Here is a 22067-nt window from a genome sequence, read left to right on the forward strand (position 1 = left end):
TCACTTTTATCCTACTTAAAAGGTACAGTGGAACATGACTGGAATGGCACAAATATGGGGATGAATCTGAATCCTCTCTGATTTGTATTTTTAAGTAGACTGTTCCTGAACTCTGAGTCCTTTCTAATCGTAACAAACATGTAGTAAGCTTGCAGTTGATTTTCATACGGAGAGTAACGCCTATTGATAGTGTTGGTGAATGCCTGTAAAGAGACTACATCACTTTCAGAATTTGTGTTACACTGTTGCTTCATGATCTGTATCACTGAATGATTAAGTCATTTAAGAACATTCTTCAGATGTTATTGGCACCTCAAGAACCGTCAGAATCAAAGCATTGACTCATAAATTTAATTTAAAAAGAGCAGCTACTATGTTCCAGAAACTGTTCTACTTTCTCATTATAAACAGTAGAATTTACTATTAATAGTAAAGGCTTCCACAGGAGCAGAAAAAAGCATATATCATTTTACAGACATACAGTTGAGCTTAACAAAGTCAATTTGTACTCTCTCTGAAACAAAATCACATAAATTTTGACGTTTTTAATAGAGCATCATGCAAAGGGAATAAACAAACATAGGCTATGCAATAGTGTTAATAGAAATAAAAGGCAGTACACATTTAGCCAAAAGATATAAACAAAAAGGACTTAGATCTTTTATTATTATTGACCTCAATAGTAATGTTAGTTATTATGGTCCATAGCAGCTGCAGTTTTTAGATTCTAGCATAGTGCCGGTAACTTAAAAAAAAAATTCTGTCATTAATTCCAACAGCACATTTCTTTTTTCACTTTTTATTTTATAGATTTAGGGGGTACAAGTGCACTGTGGTTACATGAATATACTGTGTAATGGTGAAGACTAGGCTTTTAGTGTAACCGTCACTCTAACAGTGTACATATACTGTACCCTTCAGGTAGTTTCTCACCCCTTGCCTCCTTCCACCTTTCTGAGTCTTCAATGCATTATTCTACTCTCTATGTCCATGTGTACTCATTTTTTAGCTACCACTAAAAATGAGAACATGCAGTATTTGTCTTTCTGTGACTGAGTTATTTCACTTAAAATAATGGTCTCTAGTTCCATCTATATTGCTGCAAAACGCATGATTTCATTCTTTTTTGTGGCTGAGTAGTATTCCACCTACCATCTTTTCTTTACCCAGTTCTCCACTGATGGACACTTAGGTTGACTCCATATTGTTACTATTGTGAATTTGTATTGTATTTTTTTTTCTTGTTATAGATAGCACTGTGATAAATGTAGGAATAGAGGTTTTTAAAAAAATAATAATTTCTTTTCCTTTGAGGAGATACTGAGCAGTGAGATTGTTGGATGGAATGGTAGTTCTATCTTTAGTTCTTTGAGAAATCTCCGTACTGTTTTCTGTAGAGGTTGTACTAATTTACATTCCCACCAATAGTCCACAACACATTTCTGTATGGTGGGCATTATCTTCCTTTTACAATTGAAAAATACAGACCAGAAAGAGTAAAACAACTTGGTTGAATTTACACAGAAATCCCTTGGCAGAGAAAGTTGCCATACCCAGACCACTTTCTAGAGCTAGAAAGCCTAATTTAGAGTAAAATGTACATTTATATTTGTCAATTCATTTTTTTTCAATGAAATTCTCTGAACACTGCTAAGCAAAATATGGCATAAGCAGTACTGTGCTGGTAAATGTTTAAAGACTGGCTGTCAAAAAAGGGGTATATATTATATAAGCTTCTTTTAAATTGTACTGACATAAAGAACATGTAGCACACAATTTACATATAATAATAAATAATATACGTAATACTCTTTATTACACATTCTAAATAGTTTTTTGATTTTCACAGAATGCTTTTGTTGAATTTTACCTAAAATGTGTATCAATAGCCAGTCTGTGGTTTTAACTGTCCCACAATATGGGTCATGAATGTTAATTGATATTTTCAGATTTTAAGCAACTGATGTGACATCAGGTACCATGGAGCTGGAAAGAGAGACTTGTGTAGTATTTTACCATACACATACGACAGACACACATAATCTCAAGAGCATAGGTAATAGTCAAATGTGCAAAGTAATTAGAAAGGGATGAGTTCTGACTATTGGTTATCTGTGTTTTGATATAATTAATTTCATTGTAGGTTTATATAATTTAATTTCTTAATAATAACTTTAACAATTGCCTCACAAGATTCCTGAAAACTTAGCAGTTGGTTCTTGTGAGCTGATGTAACTGCTGATAGGGAACAGTTACCAGTTAATCAAATATCCCCATTTCCAGTGTCCCCTACTCCAACTCGTAGCTCTGAATATGTAAGTAGAGGGCATCCCATTATCAAACAAAATAGATGTTGAGAAAGATGATGTTGAGTAGAGTTGTTTCTTTAATATTCATTGTTATTTTTGTGGTTTATTCACAGGCATTTCCCTGCATCTCAACAGGCATTTATGGTAAGTGATACAGCTTTTGATGATGTTTGTATTTCTTTATTTTGCTGTTAAATGCAGAGATTCAGTGAAAAAATAAGAGGTTCTCTGATGAATATATCTTGCTGTGATTTAGAGACTAAAACTGCTCGTCAAATCCCATTAAAGAATGTCATGAGGCTATTCAGATTCTTTTGGGTTCTTGAATTTGGTTATATCGGGTATCACATGAAATTATTTGATACATTGTGGCTTGATGTCTTTTGTTAAACAAAAAATTTGGTTCCAGTAGGATTGACTTCTAATATTGCTTTGTTTAATGAAATCAAATTTCTTCTCAGTAGAAAGCATAGTGTACATAGAGTTTAGCAGTATCATTATTTTGTTGCTATTTACAAAATAATAGAAAAATTAAAATGCATACATATGCATATATCTGTGTTTTCAAATTTTAAAAAAGTCCAAAGAAGTGACTTTTACTAAATATGAAGAATTTTAATAAATTGCAAATTTTTTTTTTCTGCATAGTGATGGATTGTTTTAAGTAGTGAATGCTTCACTTACAGATGGAAGCAAAATGTTTTTTAATCACTTGCTTTCACTAGCCTAAAGCTCTCTAAATATTCTTCCACCTACCTACAAGAACGTTTTTTGTAGTTTTTTTCAGACCATTAATAAGTCTGTTTTATAATGTTAAAGATTTTCTGATCTAAGTAAAATAGATTACATTCTTTCTGAACTTAAACTTCTCACATGGAAGCTGTCAGCTGAAGCACAAAATATGTAAAAATCTAATATATATGTATATATTTTAAATTCATTATTACAATGAAGGACTACCTAGATTGATGTCAAAGGTAGGAGCTTTACTTTTTTTCTTCATCTGGTATTTCTTTTGAAGGTCTTGAGCAAAATAAAATGAGAAATGTAGGCCTGAACCAAATTAAGTGGGAAAGGATTTTGTCACACTATTTAAAAATTTAAGGTTTCCTCCTTCAATTTAAGCCTTCTTCCTCTCCAGATTCCCCTACAGCCTGTCTTTGTGGAAACAGGATGAGCACTGGGCTGGAGGGGGCTAAACTAGACCATCTGCACAATTATCCCCATCATGGCCATTCTTTCTGCCTCACAAATGCCCAATAACAAACCTTAAATATTTGCTTAAAGGAAGTGTTATGTACAAAGTTATGCCTGGCAAATACCCTAACTCTTTATTTCGCCTTATGTAGAGTCAAACCAAACTTCATTGCAGAAATGGTTTTTATTATGAAAATGTTCTTTCATTGCAATCTTGATTTTCCTTGCCAAAAAAACAAAAACCTAATGCCTACACCAATACTATATACATCATTTTCTATGTTTATTACCTTGTCAGAGAGTTGAAGTATGTTTTACTTCTGAGAATCTTATGGTAATGTGTTAAGAGCTTCAAAAAGGGAATTGATGTAATATATATGGTATACTATAAGTAGGGGGATGGTGGGAAAGGAAAACAGAAAAGTAAAGGAAAATAGGGAAGGACCATAAAATTAGAGGCTCCAATATGATCATGTCAATAGATGCAGAAAAAGCAGTTGATAAAATCCAGCATCCTTTATGTTAAAAACCCTCAACAAAATAGGCATAACTTACATTAAAGTAATAAAAGCCATATATGACAAACCAACAACCAACATCATACTGAATGGGGAAAAGTTAAAAGCATTCCCTGTGAGAACTGGAACAAGAGAAGAATGCCCATTTTCAGCACTTGTTTTCAACATAGCACTGGAAATTTTAGCCAGAGCAATCAGACGAGAGAAAGAAATAAAAGGCATCCAAGTCAAAAAAGCAGAAGTTAGACTGTTGCTGTTCTCTATAATATGATCATTTACCTAGAAAACCCTAAAACTCACGCAAAAAGCTCCTCAATCTGATAAACGAATTCAGGAAAGTCTCAGGATACCAAATCCATGTACAGAAATCAGTAGCACTGCTATAAACCAACAACAACCAAGTTGAGAATCAAATCAGGAACTCAATCCCTTTCACAAGAGCTGCAAAAAAAAAAAAAAAAAAAAGATAAAATATTTAGGATTATACTTAACCAAGGAGGTGAAACATCTCTACAAGGCAAACTATGAAACACTGCTGAAAGTACTCAGAGATGACACAAACAAATGGAAATATATCCCATGCTCATGGATGGGTAGAATCAGTATTGTGAAAATGACCATACTTCCTACAGATTCCCATCAAAATACCATCATCATTCTTCACAGAACTAGGAAAAAAAAGCTGAAAATTCATATGGAACCAAAAAAACAGCCTGCGTAGCCAAAGTAATATTAAGCAAAAAAAAAAATCTGGAGGCATGACATTACTCAACTTCAAATTATACTGCAGGTCTATAACTAACAAAACAGCATGGTACTCCTATAAAGCAGGCACATAGACCAACAGGACAGAATAAAGAATCCAGATATAAAGCCAAATACTTACAGCAAACTGATCTTCAACAAAGCATACAAAAACATAAATTGGGGAAAGGATATCCTATTCAATAAATGGTGCTGGGAAACCTGGCAAGCCACAAGTAGAATGAAACTAGATCCTCATTTCTCACCTCACACAAAAATCAACTCAAGATGGATCAAAGACTTAAATCTAAGACCTGAAACCATAAAAATTCTGGAAGAAAACTCTTCTAGACACTGGCTTAGGCAAAGAATTCATGACTAAGACCTCAAAAGCAGATGCAACAAAAACAAAAATAAATAATTGGGACCTAAATTAACTAAAAAGCTTCTGCACAGCAAAATAAATAATCAGCAAGCAGACAATCCACAGAGTGGGAGAAAATATTTGCAAACTATGCATCTGACCAAGAATCTATAAGGAACTCAGACATATCAGCAAGAAAAAAAATCCCATAAAAAATGGGCAAAGGACATAGACAATTCTCAAAAGAAGATATGCAAACAGCCAACAAACATATGAAAAAATGCTCAACATCACTAATTATCAGGGAAATGCAAGTTAAAACCACGATGAGATACCACCTTACTCCTGCAAGAATGGCCATTAATTAAAAAGTCAAAAAACAATAGATGTTGGGGTGGATGTGGTGAAAAGGGAACACATTTACACTGCTGGTGGGAATGTAAATTAGTACAACCATTATGGAAAATGGTATGGAGATTCCTTAAAGAGCTCAAAATAGAACTACCATTCCATCCAGCAATCCACTACTGAGTATTTATCCAGAGGAAAAGAAGTCGTTATATGAAAAAGACACTTGCACATGCAAGTTTATAGCAGCACAATTCACAATTGCAAAGATATGGAACCAACCTAAATGCCCATCAACCAATGAGTAGATAAAGAAAATGTGGTATGTATATACCCCATGGAATACTACTCAGCCATGAAAAGGAATGAAATAATGTCTTTTGCAGCAATGTGGATGGAGCTGGAGGCCGTTATTCTAAGTGAAGTAACTTAGAAATGGGAAGCCAAGTATTGTATGTTCTCACTTTGATGTTAGAACTAAGCTATGAGGATGGAAAGTCGTAAGAATGATATCATGGACTTTGGGGACTTGAGGGTGATGGGTGGGAGGGGTTTGAGGGATGTAAAACTGTCTATTGGATGCAGTGTACACTGCTTGGGTGACAGGTACACCAATATCTCAGAAATTACCACCAAAGAATTTATGCATGTAACCAAAAACCACATGTACCCCCAAAAATGTTGAAATAAAAATAAAATTTAAAAAAGTTTAAAAAGGCATTTTACTTAATCACTATAATACAAAAAAGCAGAAGAAAACACATTTTCCAATACAGTAGCCATAACTTAAAAGTATTCAAGTATCTCATGAGATCTATGGTATATTTATGTATCTATAATTCATTAACAATTCATCTTTCACTTAATAATAATATTTATTTGTTCCACATACAATGTAATAATTTAAACACACACACAAAAGAATTGTTAGATCATATTATATGGACATGTTTAACTGTATTGTGAAATACCAAACTGTTTTCTAAAGTGATTGAATCAATTTATACTCCTACCCACTCTACCCACTCCATTTGAAGATCACCATGTTCCCTGTCCTCCCCAGTGTTTGGTATTGCCAGTCTCTAAACTTGTTGCCAATTTACTGAGTGTGAAATTTTATCCCATTGTGGTTTAAATTTGCATTTTCTTGATTATTAATAAAGTAAACTTTTTAAATATCAAAAACAAAAGAGTCTCCAGAGTGGACAGTAAGAACTAACTAAAATCTAGAGTGGATCATGGTCCATTTTAATCTGTGAAGAATAGGGATTTCACCCTAGAGAGAGTAATGTGGTTCAAAATATAATAACTGATTCAGTACACCATTGTGGCGAATGGGAGGGAAATAGTGAAGATTGTCAGGCATGGCATTAATAGTGTGAGTCACATTAGCTGGCTTGGAGGGCTGTCACCAGGCAAGTTTAGTCGTTTTCACAATGCTAGGTCAAATAAAATACTTCTTCAGTCCTGGCTACTTGTCTCTTTCCCCTCTGTTTTTTGGTAAATTTAAAAGTGAGACTGATATACACAAAGGTCGCGTGCCATATTGCTTTTGGTTAGTCCCCCTGGGGCTGAAACCTAACTTTCCTTTTAGCTTCATAACCTCCTGTTTCAGTAACTTTAGATTTCTATGTCTCTGTGGTTTATAGACCATTCGACATTATGCAACTTGAAAATTACTTCATATGTCCTGCATTAGTCCATTTTCATGCTGCCGATAAAGCAATACCTGAGACTGGGCAATTCACAAAAGAAAGAGGTAATTGGACTCACAGTTCCACAGGCTGGGGAGGCCTCACAATCATGGTGGAAGGCAAGGAAGAGCAAGTCACGTCTTACATGGATGGCAGCAGACAGAAAGAGAGCTTGTGCAGAGAAACTCCTGTTTTCAAAACCATCACATCTCATGAGACCCATTCACTATCACAACAACAGCAAAGGGAAGACCCACCCACATGATTCACTCATCTCCCACTTAGTCCCTCCTACAATATGTAGGAATTATGGGAGCTACAAGAGGAGATTTGGGTGGGGACACAGAGCCAAACCATACCATTTATGGTTTATAGACCATTCAGCATTATGCAACTTGAAAATTATTTCATATGTCCCTGGTGAAGTTACAGCTTTCTTAGTCCTTGCTTCTTTCCCAGGATCTGTGTATTACAGACTAGTTTTCTTGCTCTTATTTGAAGCCCTCCTCCTCCTTCATTAACCAGGTAAGTTTTCTTTCATCTTTTTTTATTAGGGTTTGAGGTAATATTCCATTTAAAGAAAGTGGTCCATAGCTGAAAAGAAAAATTTTACAAAGCAAACACAACTCCCAACATTTTTGTAAGTCATACTAAAATGGAGGTAGAGAAGGTTTTTAGAATCATTTCCTGGTGGCACTCTTTTTCTTTCTTGTTCCATATTCCAAATCTCACTAGAATTGTTTTTCTAAAATACCACTTGGTGCGTGCTTCCCATCTGCCCAGGAGCCTTTGCTCATATTCTATTGCTTGCAGATTGATGTTCACTCTTCCTAGCCTGAACAATGGGCACTTTCTATATCTCCATAAACTAGTGCTTTCAAAATGTGTGAGAGGGAGGGAAATTGGTGTGCTAAGGATGTAAATTGGTGTGCTAAGAAATTTATATATGCCTTTTCCTTTGCATCTTTAAAAGGGGGATTTAATTTGCAGCAGTTCTTGAAGTTATTTGATGATAGAAACTAGTATATCTTCAACCTTTCTCTGGACTATGTTTTCTTCAGAATATAGTTTGAGAAATTTCTTGGTACCCATTCATCATGGTTATATCTTCTGTGACCCTCATGTACATGATCTGATGAATATAAGAACTTGCCATTGCACAGTGAGGTCCAATCTTGGGTCCCTTCCTGAAACTTACTCCTTAACACCTCTTCCCCAATGCACACACACCAAATTCGCACATACCATCGCCACCAGTGTTGTCTGTCTCATGCCCCAAACAGAAACATGCCAAGCACATTTAAGCAGACTGAAACATTTTTAAAAAGTTTTATTTTAGGTTTGGGGGTACATGTGAAGGTTTGTCACATAGGTGAACTTGTGACACAAGGGTTTGCTGTACAGATTAGTTCATCACCCAGGTATTGAGCCCAGTGCCCATTACCTTTTTCTGCTCCCCTCCTTCCTGTCACCCTCCACCCTCAAGTAGACCCCAGAATCTGTAGTTCCCTTCTTTGTGTTCGTGAGTTCTCATTATTTAGCTTTCACTTATAAGTGAGAACATACAGTATTTGGTTTTCTGTTCCTCTGTTAGTTTGCTAAGGATAATAGCTTCCAGCTGCATCCGTATTCCTGCAAAAGACGTAATCTCCTTTTTTTATGGCTGCATGGTATTCCATGGTGTATATGTACCACATTTCCTTTATCCACTCTGTCACTGATGGGCATTTAGGTTGATTCCATGTCTTTGCTATTGTGAATAGTGCTGCAATGAACAGTCACATGCATGTGTCTGTATAGTGGAACATTTTATATTCCAACAAAAATTAGCCATGGTAGTGGGCATCTATAATCCCAGCTACTCAGGAGGCTGAAGCAGGAGGATTGCTGGAACCCGGGAGGTGGAAGTTGCAGTGAGCCAAGATCACACCATTGCACTCCAGCCTGGGCAAGAAGAACAAAACTCCATAAAAAAAAAAAAAAGAATGATTTATATTCCTCTGGGTATATAACCAGTAATAGAATTGCTAGGTCAAGTGATAGTTCTGCTTTGAGCTCTTTGAGGAATCGCCATACTACTTTCCACAATGGTTGAACTAATTCACACTCCGACCAACAGTGTGTAAGTGTTCCCTTTTCTCTGCAACCTTGCCAGCATCAGTTATTTTTTGACTTTTTAAGAATAGCCGTTCTGACTGGTGTGAGATGGTATCTCACCGTGGTTTTGATTTGCATTTGTCTAATGATAAGTGCATTGAGCTTTTTTTCATTGGCTTGTTGGCCACATGTATGTCTTCTTTTGAGAAGTGTCTGTTCATGTCCTTTGCCCGCTTTATAATGGGGTTGTTTGTTTATCTCATGTAAATTTGTTTAACAGGCTGAAACTTGATCTGCAGGAAGTCTTCCTTAGGTATGCCAACCCTTGGTGGTCATTATACTTTCTGAAATTTTTTAGCATTTGTGTCAGGACAATTATCAACTGCTTCTTCATGTTGCTCCATAGATTTCTGTTTATATATTCTGTGCTCACAGCCAGTTTGGAATTTAAAGAGCAGGAATTCACTTCTGCATATCCTTTGCACACCCAGTGCCTAGCAAAGCACTGTGTCTCTAGGAGAAGCTCAGCAAATATTTGGTTCATGACAGCAGTGATTGTAATCCAAATTGTTGCCTAACTGAAGATATAGAAATCAGAATTCTTGATTGGCAAAATAACAGGTAAAGAAAGCTACCCAGCTGGTATTTTCTTAATGGGCAAACATTTCTATTCTAGGAAAAACAAATGTGTTTTTAAAAGGCATTCTCAAACTGGAAGTTTGTATTTGTAGGTATGGCAGTGTCCACCCTGTCAAGGTAAAATGGAAACTCAAAAATTTATTCAGTTAGAGAGCCAAACTAAATACAGCATTTTACTTCAGTTAAAATAGAACCCCTTTGTGGTTTATTACAGCCCATGGAACAATGGTCACTCAGGAACATACAGGTCAGCTGGCCATCCAGGAGGCCCTGTTCTGACTTCTCCCAATGTACCCCAGACCCAGCCCATCTCTCCAGTAGCTGCAATTTCTCACACACCTGTTTGCTTTGGAGTTACCTTCACTTTTAGATTTATGCCCCAAAAGTCCACTGTAATCCTAGTTCTGCTATAACGAAATTTTGAGGATGGCACAGCTACCTTTCAAATGGATTTCGTTAATCACTGAGATTATTTTATAACAGGATAATTTCAAGAGTGAGCATACCCATTTCCTGGAAACTCGGACCTCAGCATCACACTCACAGTGTGTCTGGAGGACCTGGCCAGGCGCCAGTACTTTGGGGGTGCTCAGGACCCTGGCAGCTCTCCTAGCTTTCTCTCACTCTGCAGCCCTATAGCCACAAACCATCAATTGCAGTGAAACCACCTGAGCCTTTTTGTAAGGCACAGCCTGAGGAATATCCTCCATGTGATTAACCTGATTTAAGGAGGAGACAGGATGAGAGCAGACGCTGCCTTCTTTGAAGTTCCCCTGGAAGAGGCCAGACTTTTCCACTCTGACATTGAGTGAGCACTGTTGCTACTCCAACGTGATGTTTCCAGGATGGTTCCACAGGGCACCAGACCACCTGCTTACACTCAGGATGAAAAGCCTCGTTTGGTCAAATACCAAAGAAAGCCCTGTGCTACTTTTGGAAAAATAGATCCAGATGAGGCTTTCAGGGCTGGAAATCCCTAGATTCCTGTTAAAATTTTGCACTGGCCTCTAAAGCAGTCTCTAAACAGATCTGAACCTCCCTGATGGACATTTCAGATCTCATGCGTGCTTTCTGCCCTTTGAGCCTTATTTGGACACTCTAATGCTAATAAGTTTAACAAAAGAGGCTAGACATAATACATGGCAATGGAATTTTTACTGAGAAGTGAATGGCAAAAATGATTTTAGTCAATTTTATGAGAGTCAATATAGTTAACAGAAATCGACTCCTGGCTGAAAAGTGTATTCCGTGAGTACTTAAAAATTTGGAAAATATTTTCCCTGGAAAAAAAGAAAAACTTTCAAGTTTGCTTTCCAGGTATGACGTGGCATATGTAGAGAGGAAGGAATTTCAGACATTGAGTTATTGGCTGTAAATGTGAGGAAAAATTGAAGTGCAGCATAGCTTAGCTGAAGCAGCTCTTGTGTTTATCCAATATAGTTTTGTTATCAACATGGAGTGCCTGTTTCTATCAGATCACCTGGTCTCTTTCTGCTATTCACCACATGCTGGGAGGCTGCAACTTTCTAATTGAATCCCTCATTTGCATTCAAGTTTGCTCTGCTTCTAACTGGTAAAAAGGAGACCAGCGCAATGTTATGTTAACCTTATATCTACTTGGCAAATATTTTTATCAGTACATCTGTCTAGATTCACAGACATGACTTGGAAAAAAATTAGGACATTCTGCAATGGCAATGCCAAGGGCATGCCCTTCATCAGCTTTAAATGCTGACAGATTTGAGAAGGTGTGACAATCATTGCTGTGCATATTTACAGAGGAAGGAAGAGTTCTCTTATGTAATGCATTGGGAACCAGAGCAAAACTGACAAAATTATGCACCCCTTCCTTGTATCCCCCTAATGGCTCTCCTCCTTCCTTTGGCTTTTTTCTCTTCCCTTTGATATTTCCATTTGCTTTAAAAACTTACTCTCAGGTGGTCGAATGATGACTCTTTTCACTGTCATAAAATCTCTGCTCTGGCAACCTAAGTTTTTTATCTTGTCAAATTATTCCCACTGTAAGAAATGTTATCATTCTTGGCAAAGCAAAGTAACATTAGAATCAGTGTAACTTACTTCCCTTGGGAAAATGCAGTGCTGGGGCCAAGCCCATCTCTATCATAGCTCATTTGAATATCACTTTATGAGCTAACACTTATGAGACAGTGGAGAGACGACTTGACAGACAGCAAAATTCTGGCTATTCAATTGTTTCTAACCCTGAGTGCTTATCATTTGGACAGACAAGTTTAGCTAACATTCTCATTCACAGAAACATTGATACATACATCCCAGAAAATATGGTACAGACTCCTCTCGTGCTCTCCATACCCTACCCACGTCTTTAATATTAAAATGACATCAAACTAAGAACCCAAAGGACTAACTTCACTCTGGAAAGTACTCTCAAGTGACCAACTACAAAATATGCTAGTTCAGTGTACATAAAAATGGCAGTGAAACCCATGGGCAGGATTCCTGTAGGGGACCTGACAAAAGAGATGAAAATCCTGGAAACTTAGTTTTTCTGGAATGCAGAGGCAGTGAGAAACCAGTGTCAGTCTTCCTGATGTTCTGTTCCAGATGAACAATTTTGGGACTTAATTAAAAGATTAAGTGTTTCACTATGCAATATATGCATGGAAGAAACTTGTATGTGGGCCCTCTAATTATATAAAAATAAATAATTAAAGAAAGCAAAAATTAAAAATAATTAAGTGATTCAAAAAGTAATAAAGATCACAACTGTCTGTTTCTGGGGTTTGGATGTGCACTCCCTTGTAGTTGTGTCAAGGTAAAAATGTGATTGAAGCCTGGAAGGCATCACTGAATTCCCACCCACCCCTTCCTCAGATGTATCACTTATTGTTATGCTATAATTTTTAAAAAATGATTTTCTGAATAGACGAAACATTGAAACATTAAGCCTTTTAAGGAAATAGAAAAACTATGCTAGGAAATTACAGAGCCAATCCATTGAGCAGTAACTCTGGGAATATCTTTCAGGTACCTTGAAAAATAGGAGCACTATTAAGAAGCTCTTTCTAAAGAACTGTTTTGGAGTGTTGAAGAATTGTCCACACTTGGACTTTGATCACTGAAATAATTTCTATGTCCTTGCTTGTTTTTCTCATCTAGCCTTGAATGACATTCCTTTTCCTTGCTCCTTGTACGTACTTGTGTCTAAAGGGTAAGCGTAAATAAACATAGCCCTCTTCAAAAAGAACTTCAAAAATAATTTGACAGGTCTTAGAGAAGTCAAATGTGTTTAGCTCCTTAGGACAATGACTTTTATGTCAAATCCTTTTTGGTCAATGATACTCTTTTAAAAATGTATTGTGAAATGTATGTGAACAAGACTGTATTAGTTAGGGTGAACTTAAACTTTTCTAACAAAAAGACTCCGAAATAGACTGGCTTATTGAATATAATGTTTATTTACCACTCTGCTAACAGGAAGCATTCTGCTTGTGGAGGATTTGTTCCACTCTGTCATTCAAGGAGCCAGGAATCTACCAAGATGTCAATGCCTTCCCGAAGGTATTGGTCTCATTTACTTACCCGCCCTGGTGCTGGCAAAAGATGTGTGTATGGCAAGCACACCCTCTATGTAATGGTCCCTCTACTCAAAGTAGCATTCATCACTTCCACTCACCTTCCATTTAAGAGAAATTGGTCTTGTGACCAACGTCTGCAAAGGAGGTTGGAAAATTTAGTCTAGCTTGGGGTCTATACATCTGACTACAATTCTATTACATGGAAAGAAGGGAATATCACATTTTGATGGACTTCTAGATATTTACCACCCAAAGAGAAAAGAAAACAAATTAAATCACACAGGTTGCTCGTAGATAAATTAGTTTAGGGGCAGTGTCAGCCACCCGTAATGGGTACTTGCTTTGCAAGAATATTTGGTAATTTTGATAGCATATACTTTATTAAAATGTCTTTATAATGCTGAGTGCTTACAAATTTGAAAGTATGAAATTTTAAAGGCATAAGGACAGTGATCTATCTTTAGTTGTCAGACACTATATTTAGATATTTAGACCTCACCTCAATTGTTTACATTTTTTGGTACCAAAACTCCTTGCAAAATTTTCAGATACGTCAGTGGAAACTAAAATCAATACATTGAGAATGAATACATAATTGCATTATTTATTACATTCTAATTCTGGCCCATTTCCATAGAAATCCTTGGAGGCATCAGTCGCAATTTGTTTCTGCAACACTCTAAGGCTCTGGGGCCACAGTCATCCATAAACATACCAGGAGTCCTGAGCAGATATGGATTAACATCCTATGTACCTAGGAACTCTGGGGAAATGTGAGTTTAGGGCAGAGTCTGATCATAGTTGAGTGGAAATATTACAGAGAAAGAGAAAATGATAATATGAATATGAATCTAAATCTCCTGGGTAGTCAAAGGAAGTCTCCTTAGAATCTTTAGAGCTGAAGATAATAGTTCATACCTGTTTCCCATTTCAGCCGTGAACAACAGGGAGAGTTTCCTACAAGTGACTGCAAATTGAACTGAAGTTAACAAAATCGACATGAAATTGCCTCACTTTGTACTTTATTGACCTGACTTCATTTCTAAATGTTTTAAATCAATCCAGTTTTACCAAAATGTTCCTAGATCTTCTTAAGCAATTGCATTTTTGGTAAAATGCACTTTCCCTTTACTTGAGATTTCCATTCTGGTAATTGTGACTTAGCTTATGAAACTGGGCTCTAAGTTCTGTCACTGTTATATTCCAGCACCTAGCTCAGAGCAGGATGCAGAGTAAATCTTAATAAATATCTGTTTCATGGCTAAAAAATACATAAGCAGCTCTCCAATGTAAGGAGACTACTGGCCTGTTCTGTCCACTCTAGAGACCATACTCTGGATTCAATAATTACTGAGTCTATGACACCCTGGTTTCTATTTTTTTACTTACTCTAAGGAATGATTTCATTCAGATTTTAAGACGATAACAGGAGAGTCAGTTAATAAAAATAGAGCCTAATCTTTTAGATGTGGTTAATTTTTAAAGCGGTTTTATTAAACTGTAATTCACAGAGTTGCACAACCACCATCATAATCTATGTTCATCATGCCCAAAAGAAATCCCACATTAGCTGTCACTCTGTCCCCTCTCTCTCAGCCTTGGGCGACTGCTAATCTACACTTGGTCTCTATAGATTTGCCTATTTTGGGTATTTCATGTAAATGGAATCATAAACTATGTGATCTTTTGTGACTACTTTCCTTCATGTAGCAAAATATTTTCAAAGTTCGTCCATGTCGTAGCATCTGTAATTAATCTCTTTTTATTAGTGTTCCTTTGTATCAATGTTCCACATTTTGTCTGTTCATTCAGGATATTTGCACTGTTTCTACTTTTTGGCTGTTGTGAACGATGTTTAGATGCAGTTCATTTAAGCATAATTACATAGCTAAATATACGCACTATAAATGTAAAACGGTGGTGTTCTGTAGTTAATTTTTAGTCTTCCTTGCTGTTTCCATTCTTTGGTCCCCTAGTTTCTCTCAGGCCTCTCCAAAGCTACTTTTGCTTGGTGGCTCTGGTGTCCTGCTGGCCTATGCGGTGATGTAGGTTTCTTGAAACATGGTTTGTATCTCTGTGTGTAGTCAGTCTGTACACATCGCCTCAGAGTTCTCTTAGAGTACCAAAGAACATCGTGGAAGGAGAGCATGTATCAAAGTGGCTTTGGGCATGGATTTCAGGCTCCGATAGATCTAGGTTCAAATTCTGAGTCTCTTATTAGCTGTGTGGCCTCATTCAAATTGCTTAATCTTCCTAGGCCTTAATAACCTCAATTCTAAAATGAGGTTAATAATGGTATAATTATTGAGGTTTTTTAATATGAGGTTAATAATGTAAAATGAGGTTAATAATGAGGTTCATATAGGTAATAATGCCTATATCATGGGGTTGTTGCAAAGATTAAATTGGATAATGCATTAAAATGCTTATCATAGTGTCAGATGTATAAACACAAACATTTAACAATTATTATTACTATTATTTTTAATAGTAACATTATTCTTGTAACTACTGCTGTCATTATTGCCCTGCTACTAGTCTCTGAGTTCTTTTAGGGCAGGGATTTTGATTATTTTGTTCACTGCTATCGCTTAGATTCTAGAACTCTGTCTATACTATTGAACAAATACTTCACTATTTGAAGAAGGCTTTACTTTTGTTCTGGATGATACCAGTCAGTGGTCCCTTATCATGAGAGCCACCTTGCTTTCTGTTTGCTTGAATTTGCTGCTTTTATGAAATCCAGGTGTCTCATCTCAGCCACCTCTGAGTCCTATGGTATAGCCTGTGAGTTCAGCTGTCTGGAAATGAAGTCTGTTTGTAACATTATCATACCACGCTTTATACATAACCACTGTAGCCAATTGTTTAAAAAATAGTCAACTTGCTTAAGCACTTCCAAGCTCCCTAAAATTTAACTAAGTCCTAAGAATAAAAAGGAAACATTTTGTTTTGACTGTAAATAAATACAAGCTTTCCATAAGAGAGAGAGAGAGAGAGTAATTATAGTTATTTGTGGTCTGAAATGTGAAGTTATATGTTGTAAGACAGCAGATTCTTACGGACAAAACCAAATCATGTTTCTGTACATAGATTTTAAATGCTTCCTTCCAACCCAGGGGACCCAGGGGAGTAGATAACAGTTGCCACTTAGCTTACAGAGGGAAAAAGTCCAATGCTTGTGTTTCGTTGGCCCAAAATACCCGGAAAGCTTGCACAGTTTTTCATTTCTAAGATCATAGGCTCTTGGAACTGAAAGGCATTTTGGAAATCATACTTGTCCTAGATCCTTATTTTCCTGGCTGGGAAAAATGAGACCCAGAGTTGCTGAGTGACTTGCCTAGCAACATCCAACTAGTTCATATCAGAACCAAGACCAATGCCCTGTCCAGCCAATAGGGTGAAATAGCAAGGGGAGAGGTCTGGGAATCAGACAATCATGAACCCCAGGATGGTCCACTTGCTGACCTCTTCTTTGAACTGTAGTTCCAAGCTTCCTCATATGTTAGATGGGAACAGCATTAATATACACCTTCTGCTATTAGAAGAAAAGAAAGGATTTGAATTGAGGCTCTTCCAGAACTGAGTAGAGTCCCAAAGATTTGTGTCAATAAAAGTCATGATGGCAATACTTTCTCTAGGTCCCCATTCTCTCCTCTGTGTCTTCTTCTACCCAAACTGCTGCTTCTAGCCAAATCCTGTTTATATGGACTACCCCACCTTCAGCCATTGGGTTCATCATCAGTGACTTCTGAAGACTGAGTTAATATAGAAAATACCTGTACACCCATCCTTCTATGCATCATATCATTGTTTCTTCCTCTTTATCATGAAAGATCCTTTATAGTTAAAGGTGATGCATCTGTATCCTCAGGGTACCAAGGCATAGACAGCCTGTGCAAGGGAGGATTTTTGTTCTTGTTGAAATAAAACATTATATTCTAAAGCAGAGGCGTTTTTCAACCTCATTCTTAAAACAAAATGCTTAACATTACTCACTAGTTAAGTAATTTTATGGCCCTCCCCCAGTAAATCTTGTACATGAACCCTCAGGAAGGTGCACATCCTGTGGTTTATGGTGCCTCTGGCACACTGCCAACACCACAGTTTGAAAAGCCAGGCATTCGACCAACCTTGCGAATGCCAGCCCTTGCATATAATTACAGGAACCTGTGAAAGTGATCACCAGCAGCTCAGGGGCTCCAAGCTTCCGCAAATTCTGAATCCCTTAGCAAGCCGGAAAGATCTGCCGGCGCTGCCGTAGGGAAAGGTTAGCATCCTAAATTATGGCCTTTCGATTTTTTTTTCAACTTTGCAAATATTTTATCTTCTCATCCTTAGTGAAAAAGATAGAAGTGCACAGTTGCTGTTTTCCCATGTTGTTTATAGAAGGAAAGGAGGTCTCATCAGCTTTTTTCATCCTTCATAAAACAATGAAAATGTGCCTCGTGGCCAGGATAAAACAGTGATATGCATCGAGTGATCCAGGAAATGTAAAAATACTTGACTTGAAAGACTTTTTAAAGATATCTCTGTACATGTTGAAGGCAGTGGCAGTACTGGGACCTAAGAGTGTGAGTGTGTGTGCGTGTGTGCGTGTGTGTGTGTGTGTGTGTGTGTGTGTGTGTGTGTGTGTGTTGTATAGTAAGTATCCCAGTGAAGTTCTTCTCCCTACAGGCCTCACTCCCAACTACCTGTCCAGCCCAGGAAGAGGTAAAAAATAGGAATTGTGGTGAGCATGGGAAGGTGGTGAAGGAGATGAGCAACAAGAGACAGAAATGCCAACAAGCTAAAGCAAGCCGGCTGCAAGCTATGGCAGGGCAACCATTCCTGGGCAGGCAGAGCCTGGCTAGCAGAGGAGCTGGGGCCTGCAGATTGGTCTGTGCCTTTGCTTTCCTGCTGTTTCCACTTCGTGTTCTTTGCCTCCTCTTCACACTACCAATTCCTTCCACTTCACACGTTCTATCTCAAGTGAGGCAGTGCCCATCTCAAAGGGGCCACAGTGCTACAGCTGCTAAAAGCAACTAGGTAAGTGGGAAGATGGGGTTCCCTTATTTTCCTACCAGGCTCTCCAGCCCCAGGGCTGCCATGGCCACTTCTCCAGCTCCCATCTCACTTCCTACCCTAGGCCTGCCATAATCTCCACCCAGCTTTCTTTCCAGGAGTGAAGTCCAGTGTCCAATCGAGTTGCCATGCTGGACAAACTGACCTTGACCTTTTCTATCCCAGTGTATTATCTTGTCTCTAGCAGTAGCCATCCTTAGGAAACCCCAGGAAATGCTATGTTTGCTTAGGACACTGGAAACATGGGGTAAAATCAATGAAGCTGTTTTGTGTTCTGCCACGGGGTGAAGCAGGAAAGAAATCTAATGGGGGAGTGACTCATGGTAAGAGATAGTGGCCCTGTCTCTCATGCTATTAGCAGGTACCAAAGAGGTGAATAGAGACTGGTTCAGGCCTGTATAAAGCCCAAGTATTTATCCTTGAAAGAGGCCATGACATTTTTCCTCCAGTTCCCCACCCTAGAACCTATACTCTTCTAATCCCCATCCCATCTCTGCCTCCCCTTTCCTTGGAATACAATGTTACAGGCTATGGAATTCACCATTAGTAATGTCGAGTTGTGGAATTTCCATTCCTTCTGCTTGGAAGGTAGAAGGCAGGAGAGTTCCCTAGGAGTGGAGATGAGATTCTAGACGCCCAATCCAAAATTCCAAGCACATTTTTCTTAGGATGAAGACTACCAGCATGGCTTTCAAGCCCTAGAGTGGTCTTATCTTGTGCCTGACTCTCTTTCAGTCTGTTCTAGCAGGCATTTTCTCTGCTGTTTGCATCCTCAGCCTGCAGAACTCTTACTGCCCATCTTCAGCTGGTTAATGGTGGTTAACAAGCAAGGCCCCTGGAGGGATGTTTTCCCTGGCGTCCCTGAGCAGATCAAACCTCCTTATTACCAGCTCTCATGGTGTTACATGGCTGTCCTTCATAGCCCTTAATACAATCAAAGCTTTATATTTATTGGGGTGATTATTTTATCAATGTCAGTGTCTGGTTTTCCTCACCCTTATGTCCCCTGCTCCCAGCACAGTGTTTGACAAATGGTAGAGAGTCAGTAAAATCTTGTTAAATAAATGCATACATGTTCCTGTAAAAAAAGAAGCACTATGGTCTATCTTCATTATAAATTAAGGCACTTTTGGGCTTGTCCTGACAACAAAATTATAATGCACAGTATTATCTTGTGAGAATATGAATTATAAGTTTCAAATAATCAAGTGGGAACAAACAGTTTTGAACATGAACAGCATGTAAGTTAGAGTTCTTATATTTAATTCTAGGGATACGTTTATCTTCTTTTCTTATAGGATATACAACCAAATAAGTGTTTTGTCTTACTATAAAGATCCAGGATTTTGATGTTTGCATTGATTATCCTTACAGTCATCCTAGGCTAACAGTTCTGCAAATGGTCATCTTTTCTCTTAGGGACCATCCCTAAGACCTTGAATAACTCAGAGCAGATAATCAAACTGTCTAATGATCACTGAGATCATTTATGCATCAGCATTTATCAATAAAAAATAAACCCTTTGAGGTACTAATTGATTTTTTTATTCCCATCCCCAAAATGGCAGCTCATTAGTGTCTAGTCACCAGAAAACTGGGGACCATGTGGCATCCCTGTCCCCTCACCGTCTAATATGGTACCTGTTCCATGGAACATACTGAATAAATACTCATGGCATTGAAATGAATCACACCTATCCCTCACTGAGCCTTGGCTAATAATTGATCAGAGAGTTCATGATCACCACCCATCCTTGAGAGGGCTCCTATTAAAAACAGCAGCAACAATGACATATGACTAGAGCATCTGAACGCTTATGTAGCACTGACGTTAACAAGGATAATAGGAGCTTGAGGGGCATTTTTTAAAAGGAGTGCTTTTAATCATTAAAGTGAGATATGCACATGCTAAAAAACAGTAAAGCAATATAAAAAGTCATCAAATGGTAAAAATCTCTTCCCAATTAAAAATGCCAGTATCCCTCTTAAGAGGCAGCCACTGTTGAGTTTCTTATGCATTTTCCAAAAAAATAATATTCACTTCATATATAAGCCTATAAATATAACCAAATTTCCAGTCTTTTTGTTTTCATGGTTTCCAACTTAGAAAGGCCTTCTATTTCAAGATTATTTTTAAAAATTAACCCAGGTTTCTTCTAGTGATCTAGTAACATTTTAAACATGCACAGAGGCTGGACATGGTGTCTCATGCCCATAATCCCAGCACTTTGGGAGGCCTAGGTGGGCGGATCACCTGAGATCAGGAGTTTGAGACCAGCCTGACCAACATAGTGAAAACCTGTCTCTACTAAAAATACAAAAATTAGCTGGGCATGATGGCATATGCCTGTAGTCTCAGCTACTCAGGAGGCTGAGGCAGGAGAATTGCTTGAACCTGGGACGCAGAGGTTTCAGTGAGAGCAAAGATTGCGCCACTGCACTCCAACCTGGGTGACAGAGTGAGACTCTGTCTCAAAAAATAAATAAACATATAAAAATAAAATAAACACACACAACAGATATTAAGCCATTTATTTATGTATATATACATATATACACACACATATACAGGTATACATAGATATCACACATATATACCTGTATGTCTATACAAGCATACATATACATTATATACACTGTATATTATATATACTATGTTTACTTGTCTGTGTGTATACACATACATATAGTGAAGTATATACCTAAACTACTAAATGAGAAATTTTATATATATTATAAAAAGTTATAAACTCATGCTCTTACCTATGTATATTGGTTTGAAGAAAAATATAAAATACTTAAAAAAGATTTTAGGGGTATACATAACTTTAAAGAAACATATAATTACTGCCCATTTCTTTCCCTAATAATACCTATTTTTATAAATTTCTTTAGACTCAATAATTATAAGGTAATTTTTTATTATTACCTTTTATTTATAGAGATATATATTATAGTTTTAAATGTTTATATGTACACACATATACAATAAAAAATGTATTACCTATTTTGTGTGTATATTTTTGTGTATGAATGTGAGAGAATGTGGTGTGTGTGTTTCTATATGTCAAACAGTTTTAATATAGTCTCCAGGCAGATTTTAGGACTTTATGACTTTCTTTTTTAACCTTCTTTCTATGGAATAATTGTGTTCATTGTTTCATCTATTTCTTGCAAAATAGCGACAATGAGTTTTCTCCCACTGACTAAAACCAGACCTGTTCCACCCATTCCCACCCCACAAATGAGCAAGTCATGTAACATGAGAATAAATTAATAGTGAAGCCCTTTGACAGTTGTACCTCAGGTGTTTCTCATGTGCAATGACATCTCTCAGAATTAAACCTACCATTGTCAGTTTGTCAACGATTTTCTACAAGTACAAAATGGAATTGCGTCCATCTCACTCAGATTTGGAAGCAAGTCTGATTATGGGACATACTGGGCTTGACAAGCTAAAGACAGATACAGACATTTTCTCATTTATGAATCTATTCCTTTGGGACATTGTTAAAATTTTAAAAAGGTCGTAT

General features: G+C 37.3%; 1 protein-coding gene across 5 annotated transcripts in view; it reads left to right on the plus strand.

Annotated features, from left to right (window-relative positions):
* The window catches only part of MACROD2 (mono-ADP ribosylhydrolase 2), a 2087937-nt gene that overhangs the window by 1465479 nt on the left and 600391 nt on the right, over positions 1–22067 (plus strand). For all 5 annotated transcript variants that reach the window (XM_055373553.2, XM_019017390.4, XM_031004864.3 and 2 more), the window contains exon 7: positions 2423–2453. In XM_055373553.2, the coding sequence (XP_055229528.2) occupies positions 2423–2453 (31 nt within the window). The remainder of the gene's footprint in view (positions 1–2422; positions 2454–22067) is intronic.

This window comes from Gorilla gorilla, chromosome 21 (assembly GCF_029281585.2).
Source record: "Gorilla gorilla gorilla isolate KB3781 chromosome 21, NHGRI_mGorGor1-v2.1_pri, whole genome shotgun sequence".
Lineage (NCBI taxonomy): Eukaryota > Metazoa > Chordata > Mammalia > Primates > Hominidae > Gorilla > Gorilla gorilla.